The sequence below is a fragment of the Scyliorhinus canicula genome, chromosome 20 (genome assembly GCF_902713615.1).
Source record: "Scyliorhinus canicula chromosome 20, sScyCan1.1, whole genome shotgun sequence".
Taxonomy (NCBI): domain Eukaryota; kingdom Metazoa; phylum Chordata; class Chondrichthyes; order Carcharhiniformes; family Scyliorhinidae; genus Scyliorhinus; species Scyliorhinus canicula.
Window position 1 is genome coordinate 2,247,326 of NC_052165.1, and position 23,981 is coordinate 2,271,306.

At 47.7% G+C, this 23,981-nt stretch overlaps 1 protein-coding gene across 1 annotated transcript in view; it reads right to left on the reverse strand.

The window, feature by feature from the left end:
- Positions 1-20,596: 20,596 nt before the first annotated feature.
- chrm2a (cholinergic receptor, muscarinic 2a) overlaps positions 20,597-23,981 on the reverse strand; it is a 75,689-nt gene continuing 72,304 nt past the window's right edge. The window contains exon 2 of the mRNA XM_038781286.1: positions 20,597-23,099. Coding sequence (XP_038637214.1) covers positions 21,645-23,066 — 1,422 coding nt within the window. The 5' untranslated portion in view covers positions 23,067-23,099 and the 3' untranslated portion in view covers positions 20,597-21,644. The remainder of the gene's footprint in view (positions 23,100-23,981) is intronic.

Below are 23,981 nucleotides of genomic sequence, written 5' to 3' on the forward strand. Positions count from 1 at the left end.
CCTACCATTCCTGGTATCATCCGTGTGAATCTCCACTGGACCCGCTCCAGTGCCAGTATGTCCTTCCTGAGGTGTGGGGCCCAAAATTGCTCACAGTATTCTAAATGGGGCCTAACTAATGCTTTATAAAGCCTCAGAAGTACATCCCTGCTTTTATATTCCAAGCCTCTTGAGATAAATGACAACATTACGTTTGCTTTCTTAATTACGGACTCAACCTGCAAGTTTACCTTTAGAGAATCCTGGACTAGGACTCCCAAGTCCCTTTGCACTTTAGCATTATGAATTGTGTCACCGTTTAGAAAATAGTCCATGCCTCTATTCTTTTTTCCAAAGTGCAAGACCTCGCACTTGCCCACGTTGAATTTCATCAGCCACTTCTTGGACCATTCTCCTAAACTGTCTAAATCTTTCTGCAGCCTCCCCACCTCCTCAATACTACCTGCCCCTCCACCTATCTTTGCATCATCGGCAAACTTGGCCAGAATGCTCCCAGTCCCGTCATCTAGATCGTTAATATATAAAGAGAACAGCTGTGGCCCCAACACTGAACCCTGCGGGACACCACTTGTCACCGGTTGCCATTCCGAAAGAGAATCTTTTATCCCAACTCTCTGCCTTCTGTCTGACAGCCAATCGTCAATCCATGTTAGTACCTTGCCTCGAATACCATGGGCCCTTATTTTACTCAGCAGTCTCCCGTGAGACACCTTGTCAAAGGCCTTTTGGAAGTCAAGATAGATAACATCCATTGGCTCTCCTTGGTCTAACCTATTTGTTATCTCTTCAAAGAACTCTAACAGGTTTGTCAGGCACGACCTCCCCTTACTAAATCCATGCTGACTTGTCCTAATCCGACCCTGCACTTCCAAGAATTTAGAAATCTCATCCTTAACGATGGATTCTAGAATTTTGCCAACAACCAAGGTTAGGCTAATTGGCCTATAATTTTCCATCTTTTTTCTTGTTCCCTTCCTGAACAGGGGGGTTACAACAGCGATTTTCCAATCCTCTGGGACTTTCCCTGATTCCAGTGACTTTTGAAAGATCATAACTAACGCCTCCACTATTTCTTCAGCTATCTCCTTTAGAACTCTAGGATGTAGCCCATCTGGGCCCGGAGATTTATCAATTTTCAGACCTTTTAGTTTCTCTAGCACTTTCTCCTTTGTGATGGCAACCATATTCAACTCTGCCCCCTGACTTTCCTGAATTGTTGGGATATTACTCATGTCTTCTACTGTGAAGACTGACGCAAAGTACTTATTAAGTTCCTCAGCTATTTCCTTGTCTCCCATCACTAGATTACCAGCGTCATTTTGGAGCGGCCCAATGTCTACTTTTGCCTCCCGTTTGTTTTTAATGTATTTAAAGAAACTTTTACTATCATTCCTAATGTTACTGGCTAGCCTACCTTCATATTTGATCCTCTCCTTCCTTATTTCTCTCTTTGTTATCCTCTGTTTGTTTTTGTAGCCTTCCCAATCTTCTGACTTCCCACTACTCTTTGCCACATTATAGGCTCTCTCTTTTGCCTTGATGCATTCCCTGACTTCCTTTGTCAGCCATGGCTGCCTAATCCTCCCTCTGATAACCTTTCTTTTCTTTGGGATGAACCTCTGCACTGTGTCCTCAATTACTCCCAGAAACTCCTGCCATTGCTGTTCTACTGTCTTTCCCACTAGGCTGTGCTTCCAGTCGATTTTCGTCAGTTCCTCCCTCATGCGCCTGTAATTACCTTTATTTAACTGAATAGCCAATGTTGTCCCTTTGTTTAAGAAGGGTAGCAAGGATAATCCAGGGAACTACAGGCCGGTGACCCTTACGTCAGTCGTAGGGAAATTACTGGAGAGAATTCTTCGAGACAGGATCTACTCCCATTTGGAAGCAAACGGACGTATTAGTGAGAGGCAGCATGGTTTTGTGAAGGAGAGGTCATGTCTCAGTAACTTGATAGAGTTTTTCGAAGAGGTCACAAAGATGATTGATGCAAGTAGGGCAGTGGATGTTGTCTATATGGACTTCAGTAAGGCCTTTGACAAGGTCCCTCAGGGTAGACTGGTACAAAAGGAGATGTCACACGTGATCAGGGGTGAGCTGGCAAGGTGGATACAGAACTGGCTAGGTCATAGAAGGCAGAGAGTAGCAATGGAAGGATGCTTTTCTAATTGGAGTGCTGTGACTAGTGGTGTTCCACAGGGATCAGTGCTGGGACCTTTGCTATTCGTAGTATATATAAATGATTTGGAGGAAAATGTAACTGGTCCGATTAATAAGTTTACAGACGACACAAAGGTTGGTAGAATTGCGGATAGCGATGAGGACTGTCAGAGGATACAGCAGGATTTAGATCGTTTGGAGACTTGGGCGGAGAGATGGCAGATGGAGTTTAATCCGAACAAATGTGAGGTAATGCATTTTGGAAGGTCTAATGCAGGGAGGGAATATACAGTGAATGGTAGAACCCTCAAGAGTATTGACAGTCAGAGAGATCTAGGTGTACAGGTCCACAGGTCACTGAAAGGGGCAACACAGATGGAGAAGGTAGTCAAGAAGGCATATGGCATGCTTGCCTTCATTGGCCGGTGCATTGAGTATAAGAATTGGCAAGTCATGTTGCAGCTGTATCGAACCTTAGTTAGGCCACACTTGGAGTATAGTGTTCAATTCTGGTCACCACACTACCAGAAGGATGTGGAGGCGTTAGAGAGGGTGCAGAAGAGATTTACCAGGATGTTGCCTGGTATGGAGGGCATTAGCTATGAGGAGCGGTTGAATAAACTCGGTTTGTTCTCACTGGAATGACGGAGGTTGAGGGGCGACCTGATAGAGGTCTACAAAATTATGATGGGCACAGACAGAGTGGATAGTCAGAGGCTTTTCCCCAGGGTGGAGGGGTCAATTACTAGGGGCATAGGTTTAAGGTGCGAGGGGAAAGGTTTAGAGGAGATGTATGAGGCAGGTTTTTTTACACAGAGGGTAGCGGATGCCTGGAACTCGCTGCTGGAGGAGGTGGTGGAAGCAGGGACGATAGTGACATTTAAGGGGCATCTTGACAAATACATGAATAAGATGGGAATAGAGGGATACGGACCCCGGAAGTGTTGAAGATTGTAGTTTAGACGGGCAGCATGGTCGGCACAGGCTTGGAGTGCCGAAGGGCCTGTTCCTGTGCTGTACTTTTCTTTGTTCTTTGTTCTTTAATGCTCTAATTGGCTAATTGGGGATTTCCCTGGCTTGCACATAACGTCGGAGATAGTTTGAATACATACTATATTATCGTCACAAGTAGGCTTACATTAACACTGCAATGAAGTTACTGTGAAAAGCCCCTAGTCACCACATTCCAGCACCTGTTCGGTTACACAGAGGGAGAATTCAGAATGTCTAATTCACCTAACAAGGACGTCTTTGGACTTTGGGAGGAAACCGGAGCACCCGGAGGAAACTCACGCAGACATGGGGAGAACGTGCCGACTCCTGTAACGAACAGGACAGCCCTGGGATCATTGCTGAGACTTCATTACATGTGCACACATGATTCTTAATTCTCAAGTTTCCATCAAAGTCTGTTGTGAAAACAAAGGTAGTTTTAAGCGATTTATAATTGCATGGGCAAATGTAGAAATCGGGGAGATGATTTTTCCTCTGTGTTGCGCCTGGCACCAAACCCGGTGTGGTGGGAGCATCGTGGAAGAATCCCAAAAATGGGCACTGCACCGATCACAAACTGCACACGAGTCACCTGACCCGCAGTGCCCAGCGTGGTCCGGATTCTGCCCTCGCTGGATATGACCCGCAGTGCCCAGCGTGGTCCGGATTCCGCCCTCGCTGGACATGACCCGCAGTGCCCAGCATGGTCCGGATTCCTCCCTCGCTGGACATGATACGCAGTGCCCATCATGGTCCGGATTCCGCCCTCGCTGGACATGACCCGCAGTGCCCAGCGTGGTCCGGATTCCACCCTCGCTGGACATGATCCGCAGTGCCCAGCGTGGTCCAGATTCCGCCCTCGCTGGACATGATCCGCAGTGCCCAGCGTGGTCTGGATTCCGCCCTCGCTGGACCTGACCCGCAGTGCCCAGCGTGGTCCGGATTCCGCCCTCGCTGGACATGATCTGCAGTGCCCAGCGTGGTCCGGATTCCACCCTCGCTGGACATGATCCGCAGTGCCCAGCGTGGTCCGGATTCCACCCTCGCTGGACATGATCCGCAGTGCCCAGCGTGGTCCGGATTCCACCCTCGCTGGACATGACCCGCAGTGCCCAGCATGGTCCGGATTCCGCCCTCGCTGGACATGACCCGCAGTGCCCAGCGTTGTCCGGATTCCGCCCTCGCTGGACATGACCCGCAGTGCCCAGCGTGGTCCGGATTCCGCCCTCGCTGGACATGATCCGCAGTGCCCAGCGTGGTCCGGATTCCGCCCTCGTTGGACATGATCCGCAGTGCCCAGCGTGGTCCGGATTCCACCCTCGCTGGACATGATCCGCAGTGCCCAGCGTGGTCCGGATTCTGCCCTCGCTGGACATGACCCGCAGTGCCCAGCGTGGTCCGGATTCCGCCCTCGCTGGACATGATCCGCAGTGCCCAGCGTGGTCCGGATTCCACCCTCGCTGGACATGATCAGGCTATTTCAATGATCCATTAGGTTTATCTAAATATGGATGGTTGGGTTGAGGCCGCAATCTCCCAACTGCTGAGGGTCACTAACTGCGCTGACGAAGCAGAACCTGGCCGCTGGCTCCGTGTGGTTTCCAAAGTGGAGACCAGGCGTGGTGGCCACTCCAGGTTTCTTGGACGCCATCGCAGCCTCCCCGGGAGGTCAGGGACACAGAATCTAGCACCCTGGCACCCTGGCAGTGTCAACACTGGCACTGCCATGGGGTGGGGCCTGAGGTGGCCTTGCCCATGGAAGGGGGGGGGGTAAAGGGAGGGTATGAAACTTGGTTGGAGGAGGGGGTGAGGGGGAGACCTGAAAGCGGGGGGGGGGGGACTGACAGTGGGAGGCCCTAAATGTAGTGCGGCTCTCAGGGATCCCATCGATGTTCTCTCTCGGGCGGCTATTGCCGATATCTGTGGGGGGGTCTCAGTGATCATGGGCGGGGCTGTGGGAGACCCTCAAGCTCACTGAGTGATCAGGGCACCTTTTCAAAATGGAGCCCATGATCTCTGAAGATCTAGCCTGGCCAGTGAGCCAGCTCCCCACAGGCTGGATTCTCCGTTTGAGACACTAATCGCTGACAGTGGGACTGAATCATGAATATCCTACATTCACGATAACGGTGCCGGGCCAGGAGCGATTCAGGGCATCCTAATGGGCTACACCGCGTAGAACGAGTGCAATCCCAATGCATGCCGGCGTGTGATACGATGGAATCGGGATTGGTATTGGAGAGTCTGACAAGCAGGAACTGTATATCAGCACTCCACTCTCCACACACCCTCATCCCAGCAAAGAGAATGGCACACCCACCTGTTAATGGGTTAGTTGGCACCAGAGGGTAGCTAGGTGGGGTGGCCTGGGGTGGCACCGATATGGCCTGTGGTGCTAAGTTCACAGTGGGCAGTCAGTGGCGTGCGCAGCCACATGGCTGCTTTGCCGGCTTACGGCAACGGTTGTCAGTGCCCGTCTACCCTGACCCCATGGTCCACCTCCTGGCCGACGCCCACTACTCCTCCGGCCCTCACACAACGGTCAGCCCACAATAGCGATGACAGATACTTTTTGTACCCCCTCTCCCTCCCTCAGCAGTCACGGCGCCTGTTTCTCGATTATCAATACAACAAGTGACCCTCACTGTTGATAATTCCTCCTGGTGTAGACGGAGCATCGCGGGGGGGGGGGTCTGGAAATTACTGGGTTGGGCCCGTTAATGATATGCCAACAACGTTTACTGTATAATTTGCATGCCCACGCCTGTGTGCGACGTGGAACGCATTCGTGCCGCTGGATCTCCAATTGGCGCCCAGAACCTGCCTCGATTTTCGGCAGACGTGTGATTCTCCACCTGATCGCATTTCCTGATCCTGGCTTCCCTGGATGGGGAATCCCGCCCTAGAATCGTGCCGGAGTGTGGGATTACCGGTGAGAAACTCCCCCAGCCCCAAAAGAATAACTCAGTGTGGGTGGATACGGTTGTGGATCTCACTCACAAAACTGGTGGGAAACACCCCACCAAACTCACCTAAAATAATACCAAGGCTGCAACCTAATTGCCGGCTCTATCAGGCTCCACGTCCACTCAGCTTTCTTCTTTTAAGAGACTAAAGATCTGGAGAGAAAAATGGGGCTGGATTCTCCGATTTTGGGGCTGAGTCCCGACGCCGGAGTGGGAACTGTGGCATTTTCCGACACCAAAATCGACGCCGATCCCTCCCCAATCTTGTGACCAATGAGGGGCTAGCAGCTGCGCCGGGTAAAGCTCCTGGATCCCGCACCAAAAACAGCCGGAGAATGGCCGGGTCCATGGCTGCCCGTGCGCATGGCGACTACCTGCAACGGTCGTGCCGTAAAACATGGCGTCAGCCATGCACGGACCAACCTGCCAAATACTGCCCCGACCTGCCAGATACCTGGACATCCCCTTGCCAGCACCCCCCCATCTCAGCCCTCGCGGAAGCCCCCTCCCCCCCGACCAGCAGCTGGCTCCCGGCCAACTGTGGCGGCACTGGACATAGTCCGCAGCCGCCATGCCAGGTTCCCGACAACTGTGATCGCACATCAACCACACGGTCGGGAACTCGGCCCATCGGGAGCAGAGCATCGGAGAAGGCCTTCCGATGATGCGTCAACGGCGTTTCAACAGCGTGTGGCGCATGGCGGATGATGCCATTTCAGAGGGGACAGGGACTTGAATACCGAAGTCAAATCGACACCATCCCCGATTTGGGCATCGGAAGGGATTCTCCGCCCAATTACTGATTATGATATTGGCGTCTGGCAATGGAGAATTGCACCATGGTCTTTGTAACAGGAGAGTTCCACCCAGTTTTCAGTCTGAGCTTGACACTGAGCAAAATTCTGTTCAGATTCCGTCCAATGTTTCTGTGCCTGGAAGGGCCTATAGCTAGATTCATGGGGGACTAAAGGGCTTGCAGGAGTGGGGGTGGTTTCAATTCTAACTGGGACTCTATTGTGCTTAGAGAGGACTACAGCGTGAAGAATAAATAGACGTTCGGCATTGCTTAGCAACAGATGGCCACTTCACAGAGAGAGAAAGCTTTCATTTGTTCTTAGATTTTTTTAACTGAAAGCCAGTGTACTTGCAGATAGAAAGCCAGAGAGGAATCATCTCTAAGCTCTGCTTGAAGCAGAAAAGTTGTACAATAGTGCAAGAAGCTAAAGGATGGTTGGTTTTAGAAACCTGGAACAAAATCCAAATACTGTTAATGGGCATCACAGACAAAGCTGAGAATGAATCGGCTGGTGAGAACAAAGAACAAAGAAAAGTACAGCACAGGAACAGGCCCTTCGTCCCTCCAAGCCCGCGCCAACCATGCTGCCCGTCTAACCTGAAACCTTCTACACTTCCGGGATCTGTATCCCTCTATTCACATCATATTCATGTATTTGTCAAGGCACCTGTGAAATGTCACTATCGTCCCTGCTTCCACCACCTCCTCAGGCACCCACTACCCTCTGTGTAAAAATCATCTCTTGCACATCTCCTCTAAACCTTGCCCCTCGCACCTTAAACCTATGCCCCCTAGTAATTGACCCCTCTACCCTGGGGAAACGCATCTGACTATCCACTAGATTTCTAAAGCTAGATTTCTAAAGGTTTCTAATGTAACCCTGAACTTTGGTCTGTCTTACTACAGACTGTGAATCAAATTTTAAAGTAATTGGGAAGACAGTATTGACTGGATATCAGAGTTTGTGTTAACAGTGGAAATCCTCCAAGACAAAGGGGGCGGGATTCTGTGATCCTGAGGCTAAGTGTTGACGACGTTGGAAACGGCGTTGCGTTTCTCAGCGGTGTCAACACGGCCTCAGGATCAGCAATTCTGGCCCTTACAGGGGGCCAGCACGGGACTGGAGAGGTTCACGCCGCTCCAGCTGCTGATCCCTGCGTCAACTGGATGACGGGGAATCCACGCATGCGCAGTGGCACCAGTGCCAATGCGCACATGCGCAGGCGCAACATGGCGCAGGGCTACAGGGGCCGGCGTAGTAGAAAGGAGGCCCCCGGCCAGTGAGGCCGGCCCACCAAGCGGTGGGCCACCATCGCAAGCCAGGCCACTTCGGAGGCCTCCCAGGGTCGGACCACCCCTCCCCTCCCCACAGGCCGCCCCCCCCCCCCCCCCGACCCTTCCCGCCGGCTGAGAACAGGTGTGGACAGCGGCGGCGGGAATTGGCTTTTTTACGACGGCCACTCGGCCCATCTCCGACCGGCGCCGCTCCAACCACGCCGGAGATAACGGTGCCGATTCTCCGTTCCGCAGAGAATCGTGCCGGCGCCGGGGTGGCGTGGCGTGATTCGTGCTGGTCGCGGTGTTCTCCGACCCGCCCCCGGGCTGAGAGAATCCCGCCCAGGAATCCTACAGGTGTTGTTCGAAAACCCCGAACTGGATTCATTGTTAAAAGTGGAGTGGAAGCATTGTTTAAAATTGTCATTTGAAAATCCTGGAGTGAAGTTTGGAATACAAACCACTAAGGGAAAGCACCCTTCCAAGAGAAGATTTTAAAGAGTTCTTTAGGAGTGGAGTTTGGAAACACTTATGTGACAACTATCTGGGGGGGTGCTGAGGGGCCATAAACATTCACTTGGGGTTTAGAATGGAGAGTGTATTTGACCATGGTCATCTTGTGCGCTTAAAAACTAACTTTTTAAAATTCTGTCATGGGACGTGGGCAGCATGGGCTTTGTCAGCATTTATTGCCCATCCCTAATTTCCCTTGAGGGGCAATTCAGAGTCAATCACATTGCTGTGGACCTGGAGTCACATGTAAGCCAGACCGGGTTATGATGGCAGATTTCATTCCCTAAAGGACATTAAAAACCTCGATGGGTTTTTAACGACCCTCGGCAATTGTTTCATCATAGAATCATAGAATTTACAGTGCAGAAGGAGGCCATTTGGCCCATTGAGTCTGCACCAGCCCTTGGAAAGAGCACCCTACCCAAGCCCACACCTCCACCCTATCCCCATAACCCAGTAACCTCACCCAACATGAAGGGAAATTTTGGACACTAAGGGCAATTTAGCATGGCCAATCCACCTAACCTGCACATCTTTGGACTGTGGAAGGAAACCGGAGCACCCGGAAGAAACCCACTCGGACAAGGGGAGAACGTGTAGACTCCGCACAGTGACCCAAGCCAGGAATCGAACCTTGGACCCTGAAGCTGTGAAGCAATTGTGCTAACCACTGCGTTCCCGTGCTGCCCTAATTCATGGTCGTCTTTAGACTTTTAAATTCCATATTTTTGTTGAATTCAAAGTTCACCATCTACAGTGGTGGGATTTGAACCCAGGTCCCCAGAACATGACTCTGGGTCTCTGGTTTACTCGTCCAGTGACAATACCAGTACGCCACCACCTCCCCAAATAAATTTAGAGTCCTCAATTACTTTTTTCCAATTAAGGGCAATGTAGTGTGGCTAATCCACCAACCCTGCACATTTGTTTAGGTTGTGGGGGTGAGACCCACACAAACACGGGGAGAATGTGCAAACTCCACACAGACAGTGACCCAGGACCGGGATTGAACCCGGGTTCCTCAGCGCCATGAGGCAGCAGTGCTAACTACTGCATCACCATGCCGCCCATTTGTGTGTCAATGAGACTATTGTAGCTTCAAATGTACTTTGTCATCCATGTTAATCTTAAAATCTAAGGTGGGAATATTGGAGTATTGTATTATTTATATAATTGGCTCATGTGAGCAGTCAGTTGCAGTAGGCAAGGCATGTGCTGGAGGATTGTGATGAACAGGGGCTGGTTTAGCTCACTTGGCTAAATCGCTGGCTTTTAAAGAAGGCCAGCAGCACGGTTCGATTCCCGTACCAGCCTCCCCGGACAGGCGCCGGAATGTGGCGACTAGGGGCTTTTCACAGTAACTTCATTGAAGCCTACTCGTGACAATAAGCAATTTTCATTTCATTTTCAACTGTATTCCGATACTCCCAGGTCGCAGGCTATGTTCGACTGCAGCAGCCTTTGTAAACTGGCTGTACTATTGGCCGCATACCTGGAGCTGCAGATTCTTCTTTGGGTGGGATTTCAGCAGGAACAGATTTCCATTTTCTCCTCTGAATCCTCCTTCGCGCAAAGGCTAATGGTTCATTATTGATGCAAAGAGGGCTCCTGGCAAGATTCCGCAGCCAAAGGGGAGCCCGGGAGTGAAATCAGGAGAATCTTAAAGGTGCTGCAGCACCAGTGTTTCACAGATAACCTTAAATTATTCTTGGAGAAAAGTTAACAAAAATTAATATTGCTATGGAATGTTCACCTTCGATCATAGAAGGTGTAACCACACATCTGGAAAAAGTAACTTCTGCAGCATTTTGAACTGTGTCCATTTTAGCTAAAGTTTTATTTCACATCAGACTTTAGTCTGTCCTTGATGTTGCTCAGCATGCTGAGCTTTGTGATGGTTTGAATTTAAGATCCTATTTTTTAATAAACGAAACTGCCATAGTCACACTTTCATGTTTTAATTGAATACTGTAATCAGTAACACTTCCAATTAGTTAGCATTAACATAATCAAACAGATGCCGAAAGGAACATTGAAAACCAGCATAGACTCAGATTTCAATCAAAATATAATTAAAGTGCATTTTATTTACAAAGCACTGGAAATATAACAATACTTGCATTTGTGTGGTGCCTCATCATGTTCAAATGTCTCCAACAAATGAATTATTTTTGTTCGGCAGGGCCTTCTAACAGTTAGAACTGTAGTTATGTCTGCACGCATCACCAGAAAGGAGGAGACTGATTCTCCATTTGGGAGACTGTGGCCAGGATTCCCTAGTTTCTCGCCGGCGGCTGTTCGCTGGAGGCGGGATTCTATCTTCCCGCCGCTTGCCAATGGGATTTCTCATTGAGGCCACCCGACGGCGCTGGGAAATCCATGGGCGGGGATGTGCTGCCACTGGGAGAAGTGAATTGGAATGTCTGGAGAATTCCGGCCTGTGCTCCCAGCACAGTTCAATCAGACTGGATTTGCACTCACGCTGGGAGCACAGGTGAGGAAGCAAGTCCCAATCCTTTGCCATGCAAATTTATCCATGGCGATGATTGTGACGAATCCTACACTGATCCCGTTTTTTGCCCGATGGTGTATTCTCCACCGGCGGAAGCAGTTTTCCCAATGCAGCAGAGAATTCCATGTTGCCCACGAAAGGATGCCTGACTGTTTGTGCAATGATTGACAAATTTAACAAGTGATATATTCAAACCCATCCCAGCAGTGTCATTTGATAATCAGAATCAATACATTACAACCAGGCAGCTCACTGACTCTTACTCTATCAAAGTGGGCACAATTCAGGTCACTGATGTGTAGTCTGAAAAAGTCAAATACAATTGGCATTACTTGGGATTCCCGGATTTTGGGGGGATTGCATTCAGCAATGGCATCCTTTACAATTGTGGTCCTTCGGTTAACACAACTGGAATAGGTCAACGTCCTTTGTCATTAGATGGGATTCTGACTTGTTAAAATCTGTAGTTTGGTAATCCACTCAAGGGAGAAGCCCATTTTACTGCTTGGGTAAACTAATGGAGTGCATTACACACCTGCTTTAAGGTCCACTCCTGCTCACTCCCAGTTTTCGATTATGTTTGTACCAATGGAAATTAAAATCGGGCAATTCCTATTATGCATAAATGATGCACCTGACCCAAATTGCAAAGGTGAAAATTATCCTAGAAAAACTGTTCATTTGTTTGTGAAAACTCCAAATAAGTAATCTTGATGGTTATGTTTTCTGAATGATGACTTCACACATGGATCTGTCACAATTGCTTTATATATATACCATAAAACGAAGCAGCACACATCACATCACAGCACATTTGTACAATTTGAGAATGTCACCAGCATGGTTATGTTACTGATCTAGTAACGCATAGACCTGGACTGATGCACGAGAGAACATGAATTCAAATTCTACACGGTAGTTTGGGAATTTGAATTTACTTTTTAAATGATCTGGAAGTAGAAAGTGGATGTCAGTAATCATGAGCACAAAGCTATCTCATCACTGTAACAACCCCCCAACCCCTTTGGGGGGGGACGAAACCTGTGGCTCTTACCCAGTCTGGCATGTACGTGACTTTGGGCTCACACCAAAATGCTTGGCCCATAACTATCCTCTGAAGTGGCCTAGAAATCCTTTCGGTTCTATCAAACTTTCTCAGCACCATTAGGGAAGGGCAATAGTTGCCAGCGATCCCTACATCCCAAGAATTAACAAAAATAAAACAAAGCTGATATGTAAATTAATGAAAGGAATTGTAACAGAAAACATTTTGGAGGTTGGCTGGCATAAACTTCCATTTTACCCTTTCCTGATTCACGGATGTACGCAAGAACGTGGCAAGCTGTGTCCACTCACCTTATTGCTAATGCCACTTTGGGATAGCTGTCACTATCTGAACATTAGAGGCCCAGTGGGGCATTCCCGATTATCCTTTTCGGCTTGATGTGGAGATGCCGGCGTTGGACTGGGGTGAGCACAGTAAGAAGTCTTACATCACCCGGTTAAAGTCCAACAGGTTTGTTTCAAACACTCGCTTTCGGAGCACTGCTCCTTCCTCAGGTGAATGGATGGAGGAAGGAGCAGTGCTCCGAAAGCTCGTGTTTGAAACGAACATGTTGGATTTGAACCTGGTGTTGTGAGACTTCTTACTGTGCTCACCTTTTCAGCAAGGCTGAGATTAGGATCTCATTTCATGTTCAATCTGAATCCCCAAACCTCCTAGCATCACATTTTGGTACCCCTGTTTGCTGTAATGCCACAGTGCAATAATTAAAACAATTTTATATAAATATCTATACATCATATATACACAAGTCAGTCTTTTTTCCATATAAATATATGTATATATTCTTCCTCTCTTCCTACACATAAATTACAATATACACACACACACACATATATATATATATATTTGACTTATAGATTTCAATTGGTGCATCAGTTATTGCATAAGACTGCCACCCATTAATAATAAAACATTTCGGATGCTTTATGGTTTTCACACATTTACCATTTTTAATTAATCATAAAGCAGATTGTTTTCTCTCAATAAAGTTGGCACCATGGTTCTATTTTGACACGCCAACAATTTATCATTAATGCATCATTTCTTTAAAATTTCCATAGCGAAATGGTGTGCTGTGTGCATCTAACAAGATCACTTATTGAAATACGAAGCATGCCCCAATAGAATCAGTGTCTGTTAATGATCTACCGGCGCATGTGCAAACTGTAAGGGAAACAGAATGTTGGGTCTTTAACTTGACCAAGTAATGATAGAACTAAACTGCTAATGTCAGTCCTAATTATAATAATTTGAAAATTTACTATGGACTGTTTGGCGTTTCCATGCAGATCTGTATGTTTTCACCCATCTTCAATACTTTTCAACTGGAAGGACTGACAGTAACATTTCTGGTGAAGTTTTCCCAGCAGATATTTCCAGATGTCTGTATATTTATGGAGATTCCGTATTCCCTCCCCACTGAACTAAGAGTCAAACACGTTAGGGCCTCAACCAATAGAGAATCGTCGCCTGCTGGATCCATCACCAGAGTGTGGTGTAATCTTCAGTGTGAGATTTTCACAGCACTGCCCATGTTCACCAGCTCCTAGAAAGCTGGCGCATTGATGCGTAACAGTCTGGACCTTGCCATGTTCACAGAACAGCCCCTCTTGATAATATATGCAAATATTAAACTCTAAATAAAAATAATTGGTGGCATGAAGACAAGGGAATTTATACTTAATGCTGAAATCCACAATACTATTCATTAATCAGACAGTCTTGACTAGTTTATGCAATATGAAATGAAAAACAGTCATTTCTTTTTATTCCAATACATAAGAGAATGGAAACTGCACCGAACTGTGACATTATGGCACTTTTTGTCCATGCATTTTGAAGATGTTGATGGGCGCACAACAGAATGGTCATTAATAGAAATCTATTGGTGTGGACACTTTTGAGAATGTGTTAAAATGGGATGCCTGTAACACAAGCCAGTATTGGTTTCATGTCACTTAACCACAATGTGTTGATAAGGAAAGGAAGTCAACAATGTGGAACATATGGAGCAACACATTTCATTAGCCCTATTGTCCCATAGTATTTCTATGTTAAGATATTGTTGATGATTCATTTGCAAAGACCTCATGGAAATACCCTGTACAAACTTCCAAAGTGGCAACTATTTCAATAATGATCACTCTACCAGGCGATCTTTCATTCTAACAGATGTTATATTCACTGAAGTATCAATAAACAAAGTTTACCATAATTACAGAAGGAGTGTGTTGATCATTTGCATTGAGAGACATGTAGCCCATAATTCAGTATAAACACTTTGAAATCAGAGATAATTATTTCAGAATTTATCAACACAAGGTGATGAAGAGTTGGAATAAATATAGCTGCTCAAATATTCTTGGCTTGTTATCTCAAGTTTGGCGTCTCTGGTTATTCACAAACATGTGGGGTGCGATTGATGAGAAACATTTCTATGTCCGGATTCGGGGGCGTTTAGTGGGGTGTTTTTCAGTGGGCAATTAGTTATATATGACTAATGGCTCATTTCAATATGCAGGTCTGGATCTCGGCCAGTGGGAACAATATCCAGATCACAATGTCTCTCGAGACTCCATTAAATCTTGCCAGATGTTTCAAGCATTTTGAATCTCGTGAGAGGCACAGCTTTGTCCTTCGTCCATTCCCTGTTCTTACTTTCAACCCCACTCAATTCCCTCATCTGTGATCACCCCCGCATCCACCCCGCTCAGCTGTGCCTAGATTCCTGCCCAATCGGAGGTCTCGGCTGGGTAAATTACTGGCAGCAGCCATCACTTGGTCACGTTGCTGAGTACAGAAGAGCCGCCAGCCTCCGATTGGCTGGCAGAACTTATGCTGCGAATCAAGGTGAAGAAGGCAATAAGTTTCATTCTTTTGTCCACCATTGGCATCCCAAAGGTGCCATCCTCCCATCACATTGGCATCCCAATGATGCCATCCTTAAATTAAAAGGAATAAAGGGTTGTGCTGTTCAGGCGGGAAAGTGGAGCTGAGTCCACAAAAGATCAACCATGATCTCATTTAATGGCAGAGCAGGTTCGAAGGGCCAAATTGCCTACTCCTGTTCTTAGTTCTTAGGTTCTTATGCCATGCTCCCATCACAATGGCATCCCAATGGTGCCATCCTCCCATCACAGAGGCTTCATCTGGTAATGGATGAAAACTGGCAACACAGGTAATTCCGATTCCAATCTACAGCATGTTGGTGGGAGAGGTAACAATGAAATTGATAGCATATCCGGCTACCTTGAAATATATAAACAATCTTTGGAAATGTCAAGTCAATGAAGAGGGTTAGATGTTCTCTCAATAATCCAGCAGCTGTGAGCTAACAATGAATATCACACAGGAGCCAGCATTAAAAGATCACAGAAAGAGACATTTTGAAACAATGAACTTCATGGACGGGATTCTCCCCTACCCGGCGGGGCACGGAGTCCCGGCGGGAAGGAGTGGCGTGAACCACTCCGGCGTCGGACATCCCCAAAGGTGCGTAAGTAATTCTCCGCACCTTTTAGGGCTAGGCCCGTGCCGGAGTGGCTCCCGCTCCGCTGGCCGGTGCGAACAGCCTTTGGTGTCCCGCCAGTCGTTGCTGAAAGGCCTTTGCCGGCTGGCGGAAGTCCGCGCATGCGCCGGTGCGTCAGCGGTTGCTGACCCATTCCTAATTGCCCTTGAGAAGGTGGTGGTGGGTTGCCCCTTTTTGGACTGCTGCAGACTATGTGGTGTAGGTACACCCACAGTGCTGTTAGAAAGGCAGTTCCAGGATTTTGGCCCAGCGACAGTGAAGGAACGGTGATTATATTATCAAGTCAGGATGGTGAGTGAGGCTCCAAGGTATCTGCCACCCTTGTCCTTCTAGATTGCAGTGGTCATAGGTTTGGAAGGGGCTGTTGAAGGAACCTTGCTAAGAAAGTCTGGTGAAAGGTTATCGAACTACAGCCTTGAACAGACTCTTCTTATCTCAGTCTCTGCCGAAATCTAGCTGACTGATTTACACTCCTGATCTTTGCTCTTTGCAGAACAAGCTTAATAACATCTCATCTCCACACTCCCTAACCAACCAGGAGGGAGTGCGAGGGATAACACATCATGTTTATCTAAAGGTAGGATTTCTAATTAAAGGCATCACAGCATTGGTCACAAGGGCTCACCATCAGGAATGGCAGCAAACACAGGAATGGGTAAGCCTGCAGGTGAGTCTCTTACCTGGATGCCCTGTTGCAGGAGTTGTGGGATTGCAGTGAAATGCCCTCTCCCAAGGACAGGAAGAAGAGGACAGCCTTTCCTGCCAGGCAGGTGTAGATGGAAGTGACTCAGGGAGTCAACATCACAAACGTACTTCCTCCAATCTGGAGACAATGTACCAAGGTGACCGAAGGGCCTGAGGAGGAAAGGTCAGTGGTGTAACCCCTTCAGGTGGCAGACTCCACAAGCTGACTTGACCAGAATTCTCCTGCACAGCATTCCTCAGGACAGCACACCTTCACCTCCAGGGGCTGGTTTAGCTCACTGGGCTAAATCGCTGGCTTTTAAAGCAGACCAAGGCAGGCCAGCAGCACGGTTCAATTCCCGTACCAGCCTCCCCGAACAGGCGCCGGAATGTGGCGACTAGGGGCTTTTCACAGTAACTTCATTCAAGCCTACTCGTGACAATAAGCGATTTTCATTTCATTTCATTTCCTCTCATCCAATCTCTATAACTGTGGAATAGTCAATGCTCGCATTCATTCTCAAAGTAAAGCCCTCTGACAATCCTACTTCACATGATCCTTCCCTCATCTACACACAAGCCACTACAAGCACTCACACTACCCTTTGCTTTCTCTACATGCAGCAGATTGAGGCAACACTACTTGGTCAGGGCCTGAGACTCAGGAGGTTGTCCCTCCAGTGACCTTGTGGCCCACTTGTTCTCACCTGGTGCTGGTCCTGGAAATTGCAGATGTCAGCAGTGACCTGCAGTGATGAAAGAAGCTTCTTGAGGCACTGATTCTCAGACATATTGAGGAAACTGATCTTCTCCCTGTGGACGCTGTATTGTGTGATGACCCCGAGGTCTAGTGCACAATCAATTCCAGCCCCACTTGACCCAGAGACGCAACAGAGGAAAAATTAGATTTAATTTAAAATACCAGAGGTCCTTGGCTGAGCTCAATGAACTGCATCACCAGGTTCATAACTTTAACCAGGCTTGTGACTAATGAGAGTGCTTTTGGGTGAAAACAGGGAGTTGGGTGCAAACAGGAGAAGGTGAAGCGAAAAAGACTGAGCTCCGCTCCTGCCGGGACTGAGACTGAGCTCCGCTCCTGCCCCGACTGAGCTCCGCTCCTGCCGGGACTGAGACTGAGCTCCGCTCCTGCCGGGACTGAGACTGAGCTCCGCTCCTGCCCCGACTGAGCTCCGCTCCTGCCGGGACTGAGACTGAGCTCCGCTCCTGCCGGGACTGAGACTGAGCTCCGCTCCTGCCGGGACTGAGACTGAGCGGCTCAGTCTCAGTCCGGGCAGGAGCGGAGCTCAGTCTCAGCCCCAGCAGGAGCGGAGCTCAGTCTCAGTCCGGACAGGAGCGGAGCTCAGTCTCAGTCAGGGCAGGAGCTCAGTCTCAGTCCGGACAGGAGCGGAGCTCAGTCTCAGTCCCGGCAGGAGCGGAGCTCAGTCTCAGCCCCAGCAGGAGCGGAGCTCAGTCTCAGTCCCGGCAGGAGCGGAGCTCAGTCTCAGCCCCAGCAGGAGCGGAGCTCAGTCTCAGTCCGGACAGGAGCGGAGCTCAGTCTCAGTCAGGGCAGGAGCTCAGTCTCAGTCCGGACAGGAGCGGAGCTCAGTCTCAGTCAGGGCAGGAGCTCAGTCTCAGTCCCGGCAGGAGCGGAGCTCAGTCTCAGTCCCGGCAGGAGCGGAGCTCAGTCTCAGTCAGGGCAGGAGCGGAGCTCAGTCTCAGTCCCGGCAGGAGCTCAGTCTCAGTCCCGGCAGGAGCGGAGCTCAGTCTCAGTCCCGGCAGGAGCGGAGCTCAGTCTCAGTCCCGGCAGGAGCTCAGTCTCAGTCCCGGCAGGAGCCGAGCTCAGTCTCAGTCCGTGCAGGAGCGGAGCTCAGTCTCAGTCAGGGCAGGAGCGGAGCTCAGTCTGGGTAGGAGCGGAGCTCAGTCTCAGTCCCGGCAGGAGCGGAGCTCAGTCTCAGTCCGGGCAGGAGCGGAGCTCAGTCTCAGTCCCGGCAGGAGCGGAGCTCAGTCTCAGTCCGGGCAGGAGCAGAGTATAGTTGAGCTTCAGATACACCGGGAGGGGATGAGAGAACTGATTTGATTCATCTTCCCATCCAGTGTGAGACACAGCCAGAGTGAATGTGGTGTTGGCAATTTGGAGGCGAGAGAGAGAGAGAGACTGGTCTTGCCTGCTGCAGCAGTCGGGGATAGAAGGGAGAGAGCTGATTGGTAAGTAGTGGGTAAGGTCAGGTAAGTCATTACTACTTTTGTCACTTACAGTTTGAGAAGATGTATTGTGGTGTATAGTTTTTAAGGGCTATATTCGCTAATAATGAGGGCCCGGAAAGAAGGGTGATAAAGAATTGAATATAATCTGATATCAAGTATCTTCCTAAGGTTTAGTTTAAAGGGGCAAGTCATGGAAAGAGAGCTCCAAGCCATGGTGTGCTCCTCTTGCTCCATGAGGGAGCTGAGAATATTTCTAGGGCCCGTTACCAGCGTGTGTGCAGGTCGTGTCTCCAGCTGCAACTCCTGCAAACCCGGATTTCAGAAGCTGGATTTTGGAACTGGAGCCGTAGCTGGAGTCACTGTGGAGCATCCACAGGGCGGTGATGATCGTGGATAGCACTTTTAGAGAGAGGTGGTCACGCCACAGGCTCAGGGTCCACAGGCAGAGGGAGAATCGGTAACCACCAGACAGAACAAGAGAGCGAGGCAGGCAGTACAGAAATCTCCTGTGTATATTCCCCCGCAAAGCAAATATACCAATTTGGATGCTGCTGAGGGGAATGGCCTCTCAGGGGAATACAGCAACAGCCAAATTTGTTGCACCGCAGTTGGCTCTGCTTCAGAGGGGAGGAGTAAAAAGTGTGGGATTGAGATAGTTACAGGGGATTTAATTGTAAGGGGAATAGATCAGCATTTCTGTGGCCGCAAATGAGGCTCCAGGATGGTGTGTTGCTTCCCTGGTGCTTGGGTCAAGGATGTCTAGGAGCAGGTACAGGACATCCTGGAGGGGGATGGTGAACAGCCAGTGGTCGTGGTACACATTGGTACCAACAATATGAGTAGAAAAATGGGATGAGGTCATAACAGCAGAATATAGGGAGCTATTTGAGAAGTTGGATCTTAGAATTTCTTCCAGTGCCACGTGTCAGTCAGAGTTGGAACTGGGAACCCAGCCCATTAGCTCTGACAATGTGGAATTTGTATGGGTAGAACTGAGAAACACAAAGAGGCAACACACCTCAGGGGGAGTTGTGTATAGTAAGTCACCAAATGACCATATGCTGCTTTACCCTTTTAAAATGCACAGCTGACTGGTGGTGATTTGACCTGAGGGTCACCACAATTTAGGTGAGGGGCAGGGTTGCGAAGGTGGAGCCTTCACGAATAACCTCAGCCAGTACGGGAATTGAACCCTCGCTGCTGGCCTTGCTCTGCATCACAGAACAGCGGCCCAGCCAGCTGAGCTTAACCAGGGTGCCAGGCTGGCAGTGTCAAGGAGCTCAGGTGTCAGGGGGTGTGTCAGGGCACTACCCTGCCGGGACCACTCGGGGTCTCTCATGGCCTGTGAGATCCCCCACCCGAGGTGCCATCACGCCTAGTCCATGTTTGTGGAAATCAGTGTTGAACGGCGCCTGATCAAGGTCTCGGAGGCGTGTCCTGGGCAATGGGTGAAAGCAGCGTCTGGGTATTTAAATGAGCTTAATGGTTTATTTAAATATGCTGATTTGGATCACGCCCAGCATGACCAAGTCAGGTGCCTCGCGACTCGATTTGAGGCTCTCACGGGATTCAGCCATTGAGCCCGGCACTGCGCCCAGCACAATGTGGTGGCTGAATCACGCCCTAGGTATTGTGTAATGATAACAGAATAATTGGCAATCTGGTTGTTTGAGATGCCTTGGGGATGAGTGATCATAACATGTTTCTGAGGTTAGGGTCCTGAATCTTAATATAAGGATGATGTGGAGATGCCGGCGTTGGACTGGGGTGAGCACAGTAAGAAGTCTTACAACACCAGGTTAAAGTCCAACAGGTTTGATTCAAACACGAGCTTTCGGAGCGCAGCTGCGCTCCGAAAGCTCGTGTTTGAATCAAACCTGTTGGACTTTAACCTGGTGTTGTAAGACTTCTTAATATAAGGAAACTACGATGACATGAGGCGTGAGTTGGCTATGATTGATTGGGAAATGTTACTAAAAGGGATGACTGTGAATAGGCAATGGTAAACATTCAAATAGCCCATGGGGAAACTGCAACAATTGTTTATTCCTGTTTGGCACAAAAGTAAAACAGGAAAAGGACACAGATCCCTGGAGAATCATCCTTTGCTCTCTTCTCTTTCTAACCATCAATGCATTAAATCATATTCATTTCTCTAGAGAGTTATAATCAAATACTTCTATTTGCACCAAACTACCACGAGACTCGGTGAAAATAGCGGAGTATGGCCACGATGCTATCGAGTCTAAATAAGCCCAATTTACCTGAAAGGTGGGCTATTGTTTTCCAGTGAACACTGAACTCGAGTCTGTTAAGATGTTATTAATATGAGGCAGAGTGAAATGCTGCTAAAACAAAATCAGAAAATCTTAGAGGAACGAATTTGGTGCATTGCCATCAGCAGGATCAGATGGCCATAAAATCAGGAGACATGTCTGCAGTTTAAAATAGAATTCTTCTCTCTTTCATTATTTTGAAAACTACATTTGAAGAATCTAAACAACTCAAACAGAATTGTTGAAACGGTAACCGAGGAGGCAGACACTCGAAGCACCATGTGCATTACAGGATTTGAAGAAACTGTCTTAAGTTATATTACACTCATATAACTCATTAATGTTTTTATATTGAGTAATGTTGTAAAAGTGAACATTCCTCTCTAAACATGCTTATATTATATTCTATGGTGCTTACGTTTTGGGCAAATTCATCTTCCAGTTCACTCAAATACATTCTAATAATCAGCACACCCTTCATTTATAAGATATTACAATTCATTGGATATTATTCAAATGTGCTTTCAATATTACAGTTAATGGATGTTTACTTGACCCATAGTCTGGCACAATTAATATATTACTCACATATATTTTGAGATGTATATTATGAAAGTCACCTTCATCAATATGAATAAAATGTCCAGAAAGTTGTGCTTGTAGCTGTTTTTATCTTGTCGCACCAATGTTCTTATACTGACACAAGAGAAGATGCTTGAAGGTTTTTTTGAAGGTAGCGTTACACAATGCATAGCAGGCTGGGTTGATGGTACTGTTGATGTAACAGAGCCAGTATCCAATAGTCCAGACTGTGTTGGGGACACAGATTGAACAGAAGGTGTTAATGAGCACCATGACATTGTATGGAGTCCAAGTGATGATAAATGCCAGGAGAATAGCCAGGATGGTCCTAGTCACCTTCTTCTCTCGGGTTACAGCTAGCTTCTTCTTCTTAGCGGGGGTCTTGGTCATTTTAATGATCCTCTGAGCTGCTCGGATCTCTCTGTCGCTCCCATTCTTGCTGTTACCTGGCACGATTTCTATTGTGGTGCCACAGTAGTCAACCTTTTGAGAATTGCTAACAAGCTTTAGGCAGGAGAGTTTAGAGTTTTCCATCCTGAAACGGCTTTGTGTAGTGGTGACGTGTGTGCTCTCTTGGATTGCCCCTTCCTCCTTCTGGTTTGAGGGGACTACACTGAGGGACGTTGACTCATTGGATACCTCCTTCTCCTCTCCTTGGCCACAATTATCAATTGCCAAGTCACCAGTTATTTTGCCATTTTGCATTTTGACATGCGGCAAATCATCAGGAGCATTGGAGACGTTGTTGTTGTTTGGTTTCATTATTTTACCCTTCACTAAACTGGGAGAAACAGTGCCCTTGCTTGATTCAGGCTCCTTCTTATCTTTCTTGATTCGACTCTTACTGGCACGAGATATGTGCACATACAAAACCGTCATGATAATTACGGGGAGATAGAAAGCAGCTATAGCAGTGCCAAAAGTGACAGCTGGATTCGAGAAGAACTGTACATAACACTCGCCCTCAAGAACCGTTCGCCCCCCGACAATGAACTGCCAGAAGAGAATGGCAGGGGCCCACAGGATAAATGACAGCACCCAAGCAGCTGCTATCATCATCCCTGCCATCTTTGTTGTTCTCTTCACAGGGTAGCTCAGAGGCTTTGTCACGCAAAAGTAGCGGTCAAAGCTGATGATAAGGAGGTTCATGACCGAGGCATTACTGACAACATAATCTAGAGAAAGCCATAAATCACACACCACTGGACCCATCGGCCAGTATCCAATTACAATGTAAATGGTGTATAGATTCATCGAGAAGACACCAATAATCAAGTCAGCACATGCTAAGCTGAAAATAAAGTAGTTGTTAATAGTTTGTAAATGTCTGTTTACTTTTATAGAAACCATGACCAGAATGTTCCCCGTAATGGTCACTAGACTTAAAGATCCCGTCACAATGACAATGAAGATCACTTCCACCATTTTGTAAGAACTCCCTCTTTCGGTGTCAAACTCATCGGTTCGATTGCTGAGAGATTCATTTGTCTCTGTTGAATTCGCCATCATTTCGCTCTGATGTACACCTCGCACCGGCGAAGCCTAAATGTAGAAAAGAAAAATGATTAGGAAACATATTTCAGATGTTGAAGTTAAAAGACAACTGGTCACTAATTGAAGTTCTACCAGCAAGAACAGACAAAGCCATCTGTTCTCGTAAACCTCAAAATCTTTGCCAACAGGGATTCCGTTTTAATTAGGAATCATCTCATAGGTCACTCACTGCACAATTAATTATGAATTAATAGTTAAGTACTTGTGTCGAACTGAATGAAGATGTTGATGAATGACATTGCAAACGTGTCTCAGGGTTTTTGTTTCCTTGATCCAGTATGTCCAGGGTTGTGCGCTGCAAATATTCAGCTGTTAAGGGTCGGATACGTTCACTCTTTTGGTCCATTAAGTTCATGTCTCAAGATATGTAAACATTGAAATGCAGATCACCTCGGGAAGTGTTACAAGAAGAACAGATGCACCAGTGTTATTGCCTCCATTCCATCACAGAAAGAACAACTATCCTGTCCAATGAGGCCTCAGTGAGAGACAGGTGTGAGGCAGTGGCTTAAAGCTTCACCTCTGGGAGGGAGAGAAAAATCTGAGCTTGACTCACTTTTTATGTCGCTGTCATGCATTTCAGATGGTTACTCGGTCACATTAATGGAAGCCTCATATCAGGTTTAATTGTATCACTTCTCTAATTATATAGCTTTCCTTTTAAGCGAGCCATGTTAAATACAAAAAACGAGGATCATTTTCCTGATGCTGGTATTTCAAAGCAAAACTCAGAAATTTTTCCTGAGATTTAAATTGACAATAGTCTTCACTGGAGCTGGTGTCGTAAAAACAAAATTACTCCATGACCTACACTGTTGAAAATGAAATAGCTCATTTTACACCTATTAAATTTCTCCAGAATGAATATGC